Raw genomic sequence first — 17,233 nt, 5'->3', positions numbered from 1 at the left:
CTCTCACTTGGTGCTTCTAACGTGATAATTAGTTGGATTAGTAATGCCCAGACCCAAATTTCTGTACTTGTATCATTTGTCTAAGTTGAACTAATACTGTTTACTGAAATGAAGGATAAACACTTGCAAAAGGCTGACATTCCTCACCTGTTACAGAATGTTTGTTAGGAAAGATGAGATTGTATATACTCACAATTTAACAAATGTCAAATTAATATTGTGTGTGTTTTTAAAGAACAAGTTTTTGTTTTTAATCTACAGACAATTGTGCTGATGAGTGACCTGGCTACTACGTTGGATGCACAGGGGCACTTCGATGAGGCCTACGTTTATATGCAGAGGGCGTCAGATCTGGCAAGACAGATAAATCATCCTGAGCTGCACATGGTACTCAGTAATCTAGCTGCAATTTTGATACATAGAGGTAAGTAGCAAAGGAAACTTGACTGTTTTAAAAAGGGATATTATTGAGTTCATAAATTTGTGAGAATGTAGTTAGAGAGGGTGAGTGACAGTGAGGAAATTCCTACCTTAACAAGGCTTGTTGGAGAAGGGTTAGACACATCACATTCGGTTGAAATACCATTTTTCTCAATCACATAACTTGTGTGTCTGTGAAGTGTATAAAGTTTACCGAAAACTACAATGATAGTACCTTTGTAACAGATTCCTCAATGTTCTCACACTGCTGGTGAGCCTGGTGTGACGGAGTATTAGTTTACAGGTGTTTCTGAGGGTCGTCACTACAGTGTACCCTACCTGACAGCTGGATATGGAAGGCCATTGTGAGGGCCCCAATGTCTTATCAAAAAACGCAGCAAGCAATTCCACAGCACAAGTGTCTCGGAGTTCTTAGACCTGGGTCAGATCTGACCTAGGCCACTTGTTTAACAGGCCTGACCTGAAGCAAGGTCGGCTTGTCACTTGACCTCTGCCCCCATTAGTACTCTCTTTATAGTCACTTTGAAAACACACATTTTCTTCTTCTTCCTTTTCTTTGGGCTATTTTAGAACGATACACACAAGCAAAAGAGATCTACCAGGAAGCACTGAAGCAAGCAGAGCTGAAAAGAGATGAGGTTTCTGTGCAGCACATCAGGGAAGAACTGGCTGAGCTGTTGAGAAAAAGTAGATCTTTGACTTAACTTTATCAAGCTCCGAATCTGTTTTTGTTGTAGGGAGAGTAATTTCTGGTAATCAACAGGAATAGTTATTCCAGTGTCTGTGGTACCCAGATCAGTCATGTCAATGTGTTGTTCTTGATATTCACGATTCCTCCCCTTAGCTTTGGTGAAGGACAAGTTCTGCACACTGCCATTTTTGTTCTAAAAGAAAAATAACTTTGACCCAATTAATTGTTACTTCTAAGGACTGATAAGTGATGCTCTCCGTTGTAACACAGGTGTTGTTCATGCTAGTCTAATTACAGATTGAGACAGCCAGTTCTCCTTTGGGGTGTGGGTGTGGTTACTAACCTGGTATCTCTACTGTATGATTTTGGTTCACTGGTTTACTGCCCGTCTCTTCGTCAATATATGGCAGACCACGATACTTATCTCATGGCAAAGGGGAATTATGGTGAGTGATTTCGTCTACAGTCTTATTTCATGAAGCACAGTATGGGATTTAATGCATAAAGGAGCACTGTCACCAGCATTCCAGATGAAGTTTTAAAGTGGGCATTGGGCAGTTGTGAGTATAGTACCCACTTGATTATAAATAAAAGTGAACTATGTTCCTGGTTTAAAAATGGTGAGCATGCTGGTGGTGTCAGGGGAGGAATGATAAAACCTTTTGCTTGTCAATACTATCTTAGCATTCAATACTCTTCACATCGGTAGTGACTAGAGGTCCTCACAGCTGGACTCTAGACTTTCTGACTCAAAATTCGGGCATTACGAAACAACCTATAATTGTGTTGTGCATTGCTGGTACAGTGGGGCCCTGACTGGACCCTATTTAGTCCTGAGTTTTTTATTTTGTGACCTCAGTACGCTCATCTATAAATGAGGAATAAAAAAGATTCTTTCTTAGCCATGGGGGGAGGAATCTGGTATAGTTTAAATGAATAGATCACTATGTTGAGAGAGATTTATCCTATTGCCTCACAGTATGTAAATATAAGATACCTGGATTGACAGGTACTTGCAACTAGCCATTTGTCTAGGAGGGAAAGCTTTTATAGGCACTGCAAAGAAACATTGATGTTGATATACCTGTGTGTGTGTGTGTGTGTGTGTGTGTGTGTGCACGCTGGGAGGCTGGAACTGGTAAACTGGTATTTTTGGTTCTTATGTAAATACTGGAAGAATGTTTTCATAATAAACTAGAAACTCTACAATATGTATTCCAGTAATCTTTGGGTTACTCACAAAAAAATAACTTGAAGTTAATAAAAGCAAAATAATAGAAAAATAATAATAATAGAGATTCAACTCCAGGATTAGATTAGAGCTAGAATTTTGAATTTTGCAGATACAAATTTCTTCCTGCTTTCTATCTGGGCTTATTTATTACTTGTCACCCAGCTAATTCCATCAGTGAAGTCTAAATTTGAGGTTAGATTTTCAGTGCAATCCAGCCTTAATTTATTAAAAAAAATTAACGTTAGTTACTCACCTTGTGTATTGAGAATGTTTACTTTTTCACAATTGCAAGGGTTACTAAAAGGTTTCTAACTCCATGTTTAAGTTTTTAGCCCTCCACAATGATTTAGCTCATGGTCCTACTTCTGGAAGACTAGTAGTTTACAAAAAAGGTGGGTATTCTCATTGGAGTTCATTTGTCCTGGTGTAAAACAAGATAGTGAATCAAAAGGAGCATTGATCTCCTTTACTGATTGTTTTGAACTGAAATTTATTTCTCAACTGGAATGTCTGGAGTTTTTAGGGTATAAAGTAGAATCACTCAACATTCCAAAATGAAAACATTCATGAAATTCTCAACTATAAACACACACTGGACCACTGGCTGTTATGATATTTTTTGAATAGTATTGGGAGACCTTAGCATACTTCTGGGTTCTAAAGCATAAAGCTGAATCTAAGCTTACAAAAGATATGCCTTGGTTTGCAGCTGGCTTTGACAAGCCATCAGCCACTGTCACACCTGTGTTTGCTATTGGCATCATGGTAAGGTGAACTTCCACCCCTCTGAGGATTTATTCCATAAATAAGCAAGCTGTATGAGAATTCTTCATCAGTTTTAACTAAGATATGATACTGGATTTTTATCTCATATTCTGCAGTGTCTTCTCTAGGTGACAGTAGGCGAAGTAATCACACAAGTGCTGTGATGAGGGTAGAGATGAGTGGTTAACATCAGCTCGCCTTGGGGTCCTCAACTAGAACTGGGAAAGTATCAACTTAGGTGCTGATCTGACTCAATAGATTAAGACACTCAAAGAGTTACAGGAAAATAACATTCTCTTTTGGGGTCAGTTGGCAACTATTAAGCTCTAGAATATTACTAGTACCTGAAAAAAACTGAGGATAAAACTGTTCAAAACATTTAATAATGCCTTGCGTGGTGGCGCACGCTTGTAATCCCAGCACTTGGGAGACTATGGCAGGAGGATCCTTAGGAGTTTGAGTCCAACCTGGGCTACAAAGTAGTTCAAGACCAGCCTGAACCAAGTAGAGAAACCCTGTCTCAAAAAAAAAGACAACAGAACATTTAGTCATCACGTTTCATTCATGTTATAATTATACTTCTAAATATAAATGTATCAATTTTCCAAGTAAGAGAAACTCTGACCGCTAAACCTGATCTAAAGTTTGTTTTGAGGACCTCAAGTGTAGGAAAGCAGATCAGTGACAAGCAGGAAGTCTTTGACTAAACAAACATGAGCAGGGCCTGTGTTTGTCACTTACTGAATTTTACGAGTAAAGCTTGTCTTCATCGGTAAAATACAGATGAGACCCCAGTGCTGCTGGTGATAGGAGCATGTCAGTCAGTGGTTAACTATAAAACTGCTTCCTTAAAGGCTTGAGTACTTCAGGTTTGGTTTACTTCAAAGTCTGTAAAGTGCTAGTTTTTATCATCCTGAGAGACTGCTATTTTTCCCCTTTCCAGTAATGAGTGGCATTCTCCCAAAATTGTCATATCTATATGCTATTGAAGGATGCTTAAATGCTATAATTATATGAAAAATCTGAAAATTCAACAAAAATGAAGGATCAAATGGAGCCCTCTGTACCATATTTTAGAATTCAATCTTTTACATTTGCACCTTGCAGATCTGTGAAATAAGAACATTAAAAACACTGAACTTCTGTCCCAAAGAAGGAAAGAAATTAGGTGCTGGCAAAGAGGTGGAAAAGGTTTGTTTAGGATACAGAACCAAAGCAGGTCAAAAAGCCTGAGATCATCTACAGATTTTCTTATAACTCAACCAAATCATACATATCATTTTGAAGGAAAGTATTTCTCCTTAGAAACCTGTGACACGAAGAGTCTTAAATAACAATTTGCTGTAGCTATGGACAGGGCAGTCAAATTTATTTGAAACAAAAGCTTTGTGGGACTGCATCAGATGCAGAAGAAAAGGAGTACTCAGGGGCATGGTTAAATTACCAGTGTGCATAACAGTGAGGTATGCCTCAAATAAGCCTTTAAAACTTTAAAAACTGAAGTATAACATACCCATGCAATAATAATTTTTCAGTGCTACTAATGAAAAAAATTAAAGCCTGCACTGGAAATTTACAGTATGGCAGAATTTTGTTGCTCCTACCTTTTGACCCTAATGTACAGATTTTATAGCAGGGTCCATGTAAAAAATTAAACATTTTCACAAGATTTTAAACATCACTGGGAAGCTGAATTTAGAGGAAAGAAAATCAGATAAAAGTACAATGCCCGTGACAGCCAACATCATGTAAATGGGCTGTATGAGGTTGTTGAGAAGGCAAGGGTTAAAAAGAGAGACAAAAGATCTTTAAAAATTCCCCCAATGGTAATGCGCTGATTTGAACATAAGTACACCAAATACTACAGCAAGGGGATACACTGCAAAAAGGTCATCTATTTACAGAAGAGTGATTTTTCTCTTTACAAACAGATGTAAGAACAGGAATTGTCCACTTTTTAAAAACTCTACATTTCAACCCTCCACTATGATAACCCACTGAATTGCCTGTATCAAAGGCAGGTTTTTTGTTTCTGTCCAATATGAATTTCCATCATTTCTTCATCTCTGTGGCCCTGGCTTTTCTGAAAGTCTTTGGGCACAGTCATAGGAAAGCTGGGTTTTAACCTGTAATTAAAATGAAACCACCAAACACTGGAGCGTTCTCTGGGCCCTGACCCCAGTAACCACTCTGCAGTTCAGTCATCACTGTCAGACAGAGTCTCGTACTGTGCTGAGAGCAGAGGGGCAGGCTCCCGCTCCCAGATCCGGGTCTGTTGGTGAGGGACTGCTTGGGTCACGGCAGAGGGGGCACATGCAATCGGTGTTGGCGGTGTACTGCTGAGCATCCGCATGGTCAGAGGGTTATAGGGAAACTGAGTTGAGCCTGACAAAAGAAAAAGTACATGTTTAGTGTTACTAGCATATTTGCTGTTTCATCTAATCCAACCATTACAGGATGGGTAGCACAAGATTATTCTAACACATCTGCCATAATACCACAAAAAATCAATACAACATAGGCCAAATTGTCACCACTTAAGATTCTAGCCAACAATACGCAGCAGCATCAGTCCAGGTCTACACGGACAAATAGCAACCCTCTCATGTTTGCCTATCCAGTGTTAAGTTCAGAAGAGAAAAGGCCAGAGCTGGACCAAGTGAAACTATGGAGTATTAAGATGTAACTTAAAGTGTGGTTACACCAAGATCTTCCTGGACTTTATACAACAGATGGAGGAGTGCAATTTTCACAGGATGAGAGAGAAAAGAACCCAGGAACTTAAGCAGACCAAGAGGCACCAAGATGTATGTGATCTACAGAACCTCACTGAATAAATCTTGACATTAAGTAAAAAGAGCACTGCTACCATTGGTGGAATTCTAGATGGTTAAATTGTCCCCAGAACATAGTCTCAGAAACTAAAACCATAAAACATTCTATCAAGTAGTCTTCCTCGTGATCTCATAATAAATCCTTTACTAAGACATTTGAGAAGAAGCAATTCATTTAAGTCGTATATTTTCAAAATAATATAAAATTTAAGGAAAAGCTTAAGCTGTACTAGTATATTATTATATGGAGTATAGTATTTTTGGTCTTACTATGTAGCTGAAGCAGGTCTTGTACTCATTCTTTTAATTTTTTTTGGTACCAGGGATTAAACTAAGGACTTTTGCTGGCAGGCAGGCACTGCCAGTGAACTATATCCCCAGCTGCCTTGAACTCACTATTTAGCATAGGCTGGTCTCAAATTCACAGCAATCCTCCTACCTCAGTCTCCATGGTGTGTGCCACTATGCCCAGCTCATTTTTACGTTTTAAGGGAAAGGTTTATGTGTGTGACATGTATGTGTATGTAACCTGCTGAGAAAAGGGCAGCAGCATACAGTCAGAGAGTTCTCTGAAACCTTAAAATTCACAGCAAATACCCTAGTTTTATCTTTTTTTTTTTTTTTTTTTTTTTTGCGGTACTGGGGATCGAACTCACGACCTTGTGCTTGCCAGGCAGGCACTTATGCCATCGAGCTAAATCCCCAGCCCAGTTTTATCTTAAAAAAAAAAAAAAAAAAAAAAAAAAAAAAAAAAGTCCTTTTAAAATCTACCATTATAAAAAAAGGCACAAAAATGGAAAACATTTTGAACCCACAGAATTTTAAAAAAAATTTCTGATTTTGATTTTTTGGTATTAAGAGCATTCTCTAAGAATATCCATATGAAAGGCTAAAGGAAAAGTCACCTTGGGACTAGTATTTAACATTAGCTACTCATGAAAGAACTGAAACCACAGACTTGTTTTGCAAACAGGAAATGTTGGCTACCAACAAACATAACACAACACAGAAATAGGTAGAAGGGATAAGATTTTTCATAGTTCTTTCTTAGACCTTACAGTAAAAGTTGAAATTATATGCATTCAATTTCTATTCTGCAAAGTAGAGCCTATTAAAAATGATACAGAAATGGGAATATAAGTTTTCTAGACTATGAATATTACTGATTATTTGAGTAAGTGATAACAAAAATATACATGTGAATTGCTTTAACTCTCATTTTCTGCCGGGTAAACCCAGCTCCTCACCTGTAGAAGAGGGCCTGTCCTCCCATGTCCACCCTGGTGTCTGCCTGTGGTAATCCCCCTCTGAGTGGACGGAGGAGACGGAGGAGGGTCGTTCAGCTCCCAGGTAGCCCTGCCCAGGAATGGGGGACTTAGACTTCCTGTTGCTGGACTTGCTGATGAGCTTTGGTTTGCAGACACCTCCTAAAAGTAAAACTTAAGTTAAATTATGCTAAAACAAGTCAGAATGACAGTACAAAGACTCCAGATCCTTTGGGGCTGGGGATTTAGCTCAGCGGCGTAAGCGCCTGCCTTGCAAGCAGGCAGTCGTGAGTTCGATCCCGGTACCAATAAAAAGGAAAAAGAGACTCTAGATCCTAGTAGCTGATGAAATAAAGAATACTATTTAAAAGCCAGAATTTCACTTACAACAACCAAAATGCCATAAACTAAAACTCTGGCAGCCGAGGAAACAGAATTCCTGAAACACAGAAGCTTCTTTACTGGCTGACATGGAAGCTATGCTAAATTTAAAAAAAAAAGGTTGACACAATCTTAGACTCTTACTACCTACCTACATTCCCTCTGTCCTGTTCCCCCAATTCAGGGTAAGCAAGCAGAGGAATTAATACCCTGTATTAGCAGCAAGACATCAGCAGAGACTCTGCAAGTCTTGGTGGCCCTTTGTTTTTGCATGAAACTCATTATGGGACAAAAAATTAACGATCTCAGATCAGCAGCACAGCTGTTCCTCAGCCCCAGCAGAACGGTAGCAACACATCTCACATCCGAGACAGCCAGTATCATTGTACTCCTGTAACAGCCATCAGTATTACACTTAAAACTACTAAAAATGAGAAACTAAGAGCAAGGACAGGAACATGATGCTAGTTTTTTAAAAAAATCTTAGAAATTCACAGTTTTCAAGTTACATGTCAATTGTTCAAAAAGCAACTTCTAATCTCATTTTACATAATCATAATGAGATTTGTTTTAAAGATAGCAAAGGAAAATAGCCCTAAAGCAAAACTAAAATATTGCTTCAGGTAATTTTTTGAAGTAGAAAAGATACTAGTTGTTCGAAAAAGGTCATATACAAACAGCAACAATTAAAGGTTTCTGTATGCTTGGTTTTATTAACAGGAAGTAAAAATGATCAGACTAGTCTTCTTAGCACTAGCTTTCTGGTTGATAGAATTTCATGGACTGGAGTTGGTGGGGTTTTTTTGTCCTATGGATTAAAATTATCCCTGGACTATCATTTTTATCACAGTCCTAAGTCACTTTTATTCAGAAGCAATATGAAATTATACTTGTGTTGTCATTACAATGAATGGTAAGAACTAGATACAAACAAAAATAAAAGCTGATTCCAGGGCAGTGACATTCTGGATAAGAATTATTATTTCTGGCCAGGTCAGAATTTTTTTAAAAAAATTTAAAAGGAACAAAAGTGTTTCTGAACCCATGAAGACAACTGGAATCTCTCAGTGATGCATTAAAACCTGGCAAGTAAATTGGCTTTTTTCAGGGAAGGCAGCAGAACAACACTAAAATGAAAACTTTACCAGAGAGAGGTGATGGGTCCCCTTCATCCCTCCGTGCCTCACTGCTGGTCACAAGTGAGGTGCTGGCACTACCAGGTACTACTCCCACTGGCTGAGATATGACAACTCCATGATCCTCAACTTTGTCATCAAAGCTTCCCATGAGAGCCTTCCTGATAATGTCTTCTAGGCCGAGATTACTGGCAGGATCAGCAAAAGAATGGCTTCTTGAGCTAACTGCACCTGGAAGAGTACGTTTCTGCTTGTTTCAGGATACAGGGAAATGAACAGACTGCATACACGCTCCCAGCCCACTGAACCCAAGTTACCTAGGACACCAATGAGGGCCAACACACAGGCTGTCTCCATCCACAGGTAACACAAGGAAATCTGCCTTCCCTGGGAACCAGTCACCCAGACTTCTGTTACTTAATTTATTGCTTTCTTCAGTTGCCTATTCTGTACTGTTTTTTAAAAACAGTTTTGATTGTCTTCGTTCATTTATCTTTCTATGTTTATTGAACCTCAATTTCCTCCCTGTGTGGCTGACTCTTCCCTGACTCAATACTTGTTGAACTGACTACTGCTAAATCAAACCCATACCAGTAAATGACATTCTGAGTCTTACCTGACGTCGTAACTGCTGGCAGATTGAAGATCTCAGTTCCTGGTTGAGCAGCCGCTATATTTAAACATACGTTTCAGTTAACTGAGATAAGGCAATCAAGTATGTTGATTAAGTCTCAAAAATTTCCAGCAGTAAAATTAAACTTTGTACTTTCCATAATCTCAGCCTTTATTTTATATCAGTTATGTGGAGATAAAATGAAGTCATTTTTCTTTAACAAAGGAAATTGGGAAATAAAATCAGGTGAGGCACAAAACAAAAACTAGTAATATAAACTCAAAAAGAGAAACACTGCACTCTTGGAGAAAAAACAAATAAGAAAAAGGTCATTCTCAGAAGAGGAAGCCTGGCTTCCTAGTAAAACATAAACCTCAAACTCTAACTTGACTGCTGAAGTACCAATGAGCTTTAAGTTAGAGTCAGGGGAAAGCTATGTTAATATGCAGTATGGAAAGGACAGTATTTCCCAACTGTGGCTAACTGGAAACTCTTACATTTTCACATACCCTGTGAATAAAACAAAAAATTCTGCCTATCTATTTTCCAAGTCCTGCTGTGAAACTTGTAATTTGCAGTTTGAATGGAAACAACAGGCGACCTGGGAGTTACAAAGCATCTTGTGCCACGAGGGAAAGGTATTTAGGGACATAAATGGTGTCTTTATGGCTTCCAACTTGATGCTTAAAATTTTAAATGGAAAAAAGAATGCAGGAAGTAAGTGGGCGCCTCAACAAGTAATAACCCATGAGGTGAGATTTCAGGAGGATCAACTCTTAACCTAAGGAGCAGAGCCTCCGGTGAAGGTGCAACAGTAAGTGTGCCTAGAAGCTCACTTTATTCATTAGGTAGATTTGAAACTGCTAAGAGCAGAAGGAGAAAAAATCTCCAGGAAGAACTACAGAACAGTGACTACGGATGACAGTCTTACTTATGGGCCAGGTAAGACAAGTGAACAAACTGAAGCTCAAATAATTCAGCCTTACTGTTACCACAGAGTTTGTGAAATAGAACTCATTCATTCATCTGACAAATATTGTTGAGCTACTATTGGTTAAATCTTAAATTAATTTTTAAAAAAAGTACTAGAAATTACATCCAGGGCCTATACACTGAGGTACATCCCTAGCCCTTTTTTTAAAAATACTTTTTGGTTAGAATATCTTCTCCATTAATTGTTCAGTTGTCTAGACTGGGCTTGAACTTGAGATCCTCCTGCCTAAGTACCCCAAACTTCTGGGATTACAGGTTATACCACCACCCTTTACTTCGAATTATGTTTTTAAAAATTCAAAATGGTCAGATGGAGATAATTTCAATTAGTTCAACCAATGATAAAAACATTTTCCAAAGCCATACAAATCACAATCACCTGGATGACTTCGTAAAAATGCAGCATTTCTACATTCCTGGAGCACTGTAACTCATATAATTTAATAAGCACTCAAGTGACTATGATGTTTACTACACTTTGAAGGCCCTTTGTTTAAGAAAGAATGGCATTTTTGAAGGCACAGAAGAGGCAGTATAGGACTTACGCTAGTGTAAATGAGAAAGCTGAACTGAAGAAGAGGATGTTCATGAATGTTAGCCTGATCAACACAATTACAGCATTTTGTAAATAGCTTATCATACCTTTTTGTTGGGAAAGGAATAGTTAAAGCTAGTAGAAATATTGGAAATACTGCATAATACTGATTCATTCTGCTTACAGACTTTTACAAGTGGTCATTTTAGAAGGTGTGCATTTAACATAGATACTTTTATGTAATAAAAGAATGAAGGGGAAACACAGATATCTAAGAGCTGTGTTTCAAAAAGTACATGATCACTGCAGATACTTACTAACAGTAGAAAAGGCTGGAACCAAAAAGAAACTTGAGAATTTTCAGCATGAAAGTCACAGTTTTAAGCCTCCCACAGGATGAAATGACTCACAAGAGAAAGAGCAGAGAAGAGAGCCCTGGGAAAAATAATCAAGGGCTAGGCAAAAACAAGACTAAGCTTCTAAGACAGAAGAAATGCCCGGAGGAGAGAAGAAAAACCCCAAATAACAAAACAAAACCACACAGAAGAATCCACCATCTAAAGGGGGAAAGGGTGCTCTATTTCTGAAAAAGAAAAACGACGCGTGTCTGATGCTTCTGAGATCTAACAGTTTTAATGTAGTATGGTTTTAAATGAATAAGCTCATCAGCTGAATAGAGACCGTTCTCTAAAGCAGCACTATCTTGGTTGCTCATGGCTTTGATCCCTTCAGTTCAGTTTCCCAGTGAGGACAGGTGCTTTGGGCTCCCAGGAGCTTACTACTTAATACAAATTACTCATTCCACAAGTGAAATTATTAAAAACAATAAAAAACCCCATTAGACTGTAAAGCATCTTTGTTAGTCCTGATGTACTCTCTACCTTCCCACGTAAAACGTGGTTTTTTAAATTGTATATTTAGAAAGCTGCTGTGAAGTTGTACAACACAAAGTAAGGGTAAGAGCATAAAGTAGACTTCAGCCTGTACGGGCACCTCCCGATTGATTTCCTTCCACAAAAACTGCCGAGGATGAGCATAGACCACACCCAAGTTCAGATAGTTCCTGATAGCTGCTTTAGATCTACTTTGACAGATTTATTTTTGAGTCATGAGAATCTGAAAATGAAGGCACTGAATTCTTATTGGTGACATCAGAGGAGCTGTAAATAATACATAATACTGTTGAAGACTGTAGACAAGAAACCCCCAATATTTGTCTAAAGGACATCTATATGCTTCAAAGCAATTCTGATATCGTGAAGTATTTATCTTTGAAATCATTTGCTACCACTTCTCTTTGAGATCATTTGTTACCACTTAAAAAGGTGAATCTGAAAGTTAACGGCTAAATTAGGCCACAAACAAACGATGCTAAGCTCATCCTTTTTTCTCTTTGCTGTTCAAGAATTATTAATCACAAAGTGTTAGGAATTCAAGTACACAACCACCTGGCATTTCTTGTTTTGACAGGATCATTAGATTAGTACATGACACCCAGAAAAGAAAAGGTAGATAGGAGGTAGACCTCCATTATCACTGGATGTAATTGGACTGGGGAGTCATACAAGTGAGAGTGCTGTGGGTTAACAGTACAGGAGGGTTCTGAGGAATGTGTGCACATTAATCCAAAGGAAAGGTTCTAACAGAGCTTGACTAGGTATTTACCAATAATTAAGCTAAGGATGCTGTGAGTACAGAATTGTTAGAAGGCAGTTAGCACATCACTGGAAGCGTGAATTGGAATGCCTGACTTTGAACCACAGCCCCGTTACATACTTACTAGTAATAATGTAACCCGGGCCAGTTATTAAACCTCTCTGAGTCTCAGTTTCCTCATCTACAAAATGGAGATAATTAAATGTAGCATGTGGGGTGGTTGCGAGTTTAAATGAATGTACATATGTATACATTTAGAATGGTGTCTAGCATAGTAAATGCCAGTTAATCTTTCACTGTTGTTATTGATATTACTTATCTGTGTTTCAGGTGAATGCTGAGCAACTAAACTGATCTAGATAGACCCTTGCAGAAAAAGTAGTTGGACTGGAACAAGTATATTGCCTCACCCTGTCTGGGGCCTAGTAATGGTAAAAGCAGAGGAAGGGAAAGGTGTGGCTTAAGGGTAGCCCACCGGGAAACCTTGGCACCCGTTTCACACTAAGTATACTGTAAGTGCTTAGGCAACAAAAAGAGCTAATACAACCTTAGGGTCTGTTAAAATAATGACAAATTTAGGATGTATTACACTATTTTGTATTATTTGATAGAGAGCAGTTGGCATAGCCGGGGTGGTACTCAGAACCAGGATGTGAGGAAACACTGAGGAAACGGGGTATTTACAAGAAGACTCTGCAACCCAGCACACATCTTCAGATGTGTGAAATAATGTGGAGCTGATCCAAACAGATAAGACTGAAACTAATGGATTCAAAATCAAACAGTCCAACCCCACATTAATAATGGACAGTGTCAAAGAGGGGCATGTTTATGTTCCCTGGGCAGGACTATTTGAACTGGCAGACATTTAGGGAGCAACTTTAGATCAGATGTACTGGGCAAATGCATTATGGAGCCCTTACGCTCAAGGATTATAGAAGAATGGTGATAATAATTCATGGTTCATTTGGGGTTCATGAAAGAAATCCCACTTACCCATATCAGAGTCACCTCCACCAGAGGAGTTCAACTTACGAAAAATCTCCTGCTTCTTTGATTTAACCATGGGTGATGTGTTTTCAAGCTTGGTGAAGAATGAAGGCAAGTAGCTTATACTTCCTGGTGAGCGGGAATCATTCCTATCAGGAACACAGTTCACTCTGTTACACTCAGTACCGAGAACTGATCCCAATGGCTGATGAAAACTACACCCTATACAACCTTTAGAAAGACCACGTTACTATAATCCAGTTAGTATGTCAGGTAAGGTCACAGTCAAATAACTTTAGCCCTCAAAGATGATACCATAAAGTTAAGATTAACAGGGAAATACTTTACAATAGAGATTCTTAAGGAAAGAAAAGGCAGCAAATGAATATAATCGGAAAACTCAGGAATAGCTTATGATGCTTTCTGCTTAACAACATTATCTTTTTTTCTTTTGAGACCAAGTCTCACTATGTAGCTTAGCCTCGAATTCACAGCAGTTATGCTTAAGCCTTCTGAATGGTGGGATTTTGGATGTGTGCCATTGTTGCTGCCAACATAAACTATTTATGATTTACCACTCCAGCAGAATTAAATATTACTTCAGTACACCAGTTACAACTAATAGCATACTTGACTGTACAATAGAAAGTGCTCCTACGTAAGCAATTAAGTTAGCCAGTTATCACGGGAGTTAAGTTTAATACAAAGGGTTTCATATTTCATTGGTAGATTCCAATATTCATATATTTAAAATTTTATTTTAAAGAGACTAAAACAAAACAGAATAAAGCTAATCAGAACAAAACAAAGCGATGAGGACTTCAAAACAAGATGGGAAATCAGTAATGGCCACCATAATGTATCATTTTCTTCAAAATAGCTGTCCATACCATCAGACGTAATAAAATAAAACAAGAAAAAACAGTGGAAGTGATACAAAATACAAGTTTTCCCTACTGCTCAAGGCAGCCAAAGATCTAGTTAGAGTTAGAGATGGTAATAGAATATATGAAGGGAAGGCTGTTGATAACTATGTTTAACACCATTTCTTCGCCAAAAGTAAATTTCCTTCATTTCACTGAAGACAGCAATAGCATCTGTTTGCTTATAAATATATACAATATAATAGTTATATATTCAAAGAGATGCATCAACAGAGAGGAGTTAGACTTCACAGTGTCCCTTCCGTCTGACCATGGGCAAATCACCTATTCGCCTCTCAGCACTGGGGATGATTGTTAAGACACCAACAAACAATGGAAAGGAATTCAGGGAACACAGAATACAGCATAAGGGTTAAGTAGTAGGAAACTGCATAAACCTGGTCCAAGGAGAATTTAAATGCTGTACTAGTCACTTAGTGCTTGACCTGAAGTGAGTTTCGGACAAACCACTCTGGGGAAGTTTGGAGCGAATGAACAAAAGGGGATAAATGTTAAAGATAATACATAGGGCACTTTAACAAGCTAGCACCTGTGCTGACTCAATCAAGGGGTGACCCTGCAGGCCTCTCCTCATCAAGAAACTTGATTTTGAGAAAGATTTTAGAAGGACTTAATTTTAAGAGTAATAATGAGTAAATTTTCTTTATTTAGATACAGTATTTTTTACTAAAATCCACTAGCATGAGCTCACTGTGAAAACAAAAATGATCATCCGAGAGTCCTATCCTTAAGACAAAAAAGGCAACAGAGGGTAACTAAATGTTGTAAGGCACTAAGCCTCCTCTTGCAGCAAGAGCTAGGGCTGGGAAGTACTCTGCTTACCTCTGCTCTGCAGATTCCACACCCCTCTGCGACAAGAGGAGCATGCTGTCCTGTTTCTCATGCACAACTGGAACCTGGGGTGGGGAGATGGGCTCATAGGGCTCCGAAGACACGTGACTCCTCTCTGGAGATTTTCCAGGCCTGCTGTTACGATATGTAAATTAGCCTTTGTTCCAAAAGAGCTCACCCTTAACTGAAGCTGTTAACTCACGATTTTATTCAGAAGCAAAGGTTAGTGACTTTCTATAATACCTAGTTATCAAAAAACAGTTTGTGCTGCTTTCTCCACAGATGAAGAGGCACATCACTAGAGTGCAAAAGAAAACAGCAACGAAAGCTCTCCATGCTAAAACACTGCATGTGTAATACTTCAGCGTCAGGCTCCATCCTACCGGATGGCAGCTGTCCAGGTGAACCCCTGCGAGTTTCACTGCTTATTTTAACTCATAATGTAACAGGTCTTTCCTCATTAATTTCTCAGGTAAGGACTTAAGTATTAAACTGACCTGTAAAGAGTTTTGTCTAGTTAAATGTAGGCTCTAGTTAAACCATTTTAGCACTGAGAGGTTCTCTGCAATTTTATGTTTTTCCTCTGGATACCATATTGTTAAGGATAATATGAGATACAGTTTAGACACCCTGCAAGGGAAGTTTTTGAGATTATGCATACCAAGCACCACTTGTGACATTCAACATCTGCATCCATTGCTACTGTAGTTAAGCACTTAATAAAATACTATTTGATTATTTCCTTTCCAAACCAGCCCCAATTCTTAATTCTTGGCAATTGTTTTTAGTCCCTCTGGTGTTTTATCTCTGCAACTCTAATCTTAGTCCTTTACTTTTTGATTTCAAACTTGACATAGTATCAGCTATCTTAAATTTATAGATGCTATTAACCTTGTTGTGCCCATTTTAACCTTTAGTTTATCTGTTTTTAACTTTATGCAGCACACTTTAACCATCTACTTTTCTCTTTTTGAAAAGTGAAGAAACTGGCACACACACCCATCTACTTCTCTTCCCTGTCTATCCCACGTCCATGTCCCAACGTTTTTTTCAACCTTTTGTATTTGACTTATAATGTTCACATCCTGTTGTAGAACTGTGGAAAAAAACTGTTCTGTTTTGCTTACAGAGTACGTGAACAATTTAAACTATAAATCCAGGTAATTTTACTACAATCAATGAAAGAAATATAACATTCTTCACTCAGATACACAAGTATAGAGACAATAGCAATTGCAAGTAAAAAAGCAAATTTTCTTGTAATAAATGCAATCCATTGCTCAAAATATGCTATACAGGACTTTACATAAAGAATGAACCATCACTGTAAAAACAGCTGTTTTTCATTAATAACTATACTTTTTCTTTTTTGGTTATAGAGAATAATTGTGTCCATCTTATCCTTAATAGCATCCAGCTTTGGTTCAAAATAATCCTGTATGGAGTATTACACAATTGTAACAACCAACTTTTGAATATGCACTCATTTGTGTATTTGAAAATTTCTGCAGTAAAGTGTTTTTAAAAAAAAATTTTAAAAATATATTCTGTCTTTTTGCTAACTTTCAGGGGTCTGTAGACAGGTTGGATAATCATTTCTGCTGATTTTCCATCTTCATGTTCTGAGCTATGACCACCGCTACTCTTGTTCATCTGCTCTGTATCATGCAGATACCTGCCAGAATCTTTGCTCTGTTGTTTCATGCTTGGTCTTGGCTTTCTTAGGAATTAATTTGCTTTGTGTGCTGTTTAACTATAATTTAACATGTGCTGATGTTTAGTCTACCATTTTGAACTAAAGACCCTACATCCTTTTATTTTCAATCCAAGTACAGAATATCAGGTAAGAAAACATTCTTTATCAGATATTCCTTCCAGATAAAATGCTTCTTCTCATGATGCCTACCTTTATTTAATGTCACTT

General features: G+C 38.1%; 2 protein-coding genes across 25 annotated transcripts in view; one reads left to right on the top strand and one right to left on the bottom strand.

The window, feature by feature from the left end:
* The window catches only part of Ttc19 (tetratricopeptide repeat domain 19), a 41,617-nt gene that overhangs the window by 23,442 nt on the left and 942 nt on the right, over positions 1 to 17,233 (top strand). Inside the window, exons 9-11 of one of the 7 annotated variants that reach the window (XM_013148670.2) lie at positions 262 to 424; positions 9,008 to 9,110; positions 15,592 to 16,850. In XM_013148670.2, coding sequence (XP_013004124.1) covers positions 262 to 424; positions 9,008 to 9,110; positions 15,592 to 15,595 — 270 coding nt within the window. In that variant the 3' untranslated portion in view covers positions 15,596 to 16,850. Of the gene's footprint in view, positions 1 to 261; positions 425 to 1,011; positions 2,342 to 8,719; positions 8,882 to 9,007; positions 9,111 to 15,591; positions 16,851 to 17,233 lie in introns of those variants that run through there. The other 6 variants (XR_010045303.1, XM_063242472.1, XM_005002073.3 and 3 more) reach the window with 6 other exon arrangements.
* Positions 3,675 to 17,233, bottom strand: part of Ncor1 (nuclear receptor corepressor 1) — a 152,723-nt gene continuing 139,164 nt past the window's right edge. For 11 of the 18 annotated variants that reach the window (XM_063242441.1, XM_063242457.1, XM_063242446.1 and 8 more), the window contains 7 exons: positions 15,301 to 15,444; positions 13,580 to 13,683; positions 12,669 to 12,725; positions 9,364 to 9,417; positions 8,757 to 8,978; positions 7,213 to 7,392; positions 3,675 to 5,516 (listed from right to left, as the gene is read on the bottom strand). In XM_063242441.1, coding sequence (XP_063098511.1) covers positions 5,329 to 5,516; positions 7,213 to 7,392; positions 8,757 to 8,978; positions 9,364 to 9,417; positions 12,669 to 12,725; positions 13,580 to 13,683; positions 15,301 to 15,444 — 949 coding nt within the window. In that variant the 3' untranslated portion in view covers positions 3,675 to 5,328. Of the gene's footprint in view, positions 5,517 to 7,212; positions 7,393 to 8,756; positions 8,979 to 9,363; positions 9,418 to 12,668; positions 12,726 to 13,540; positions 13,684 to 15,300; positions 15,445 to 17,233 lie in introns of all 18 variants that reach the window. The other 7 variants (XM_063242447.1, XM_063242448.1, XM_063242459.1 and 4 more) reach the window with 3 other exon arrangements.

Source organism: Cavia porcellus, unplaced genomic scaffold (assembly GCF_034190915.1).
Source record: "Cavia porcellus strain 051 isolate PalLab524CR breed Dunkin Hartley unplaced genomic scaffold, mCavPor4.1 scaffold_32, whole genome shotgun sequence".
Lineage (NCBI taxonomy): Eukaryota > Metazoa > Chordata > Mammalia > Rodentia > Caviidae > Cavia > Cavia porcellus.
Note: the sequence above shows the minus strand (reverse complement) of the source record. Positions and strands in the feature narration are given on the sequence as shown.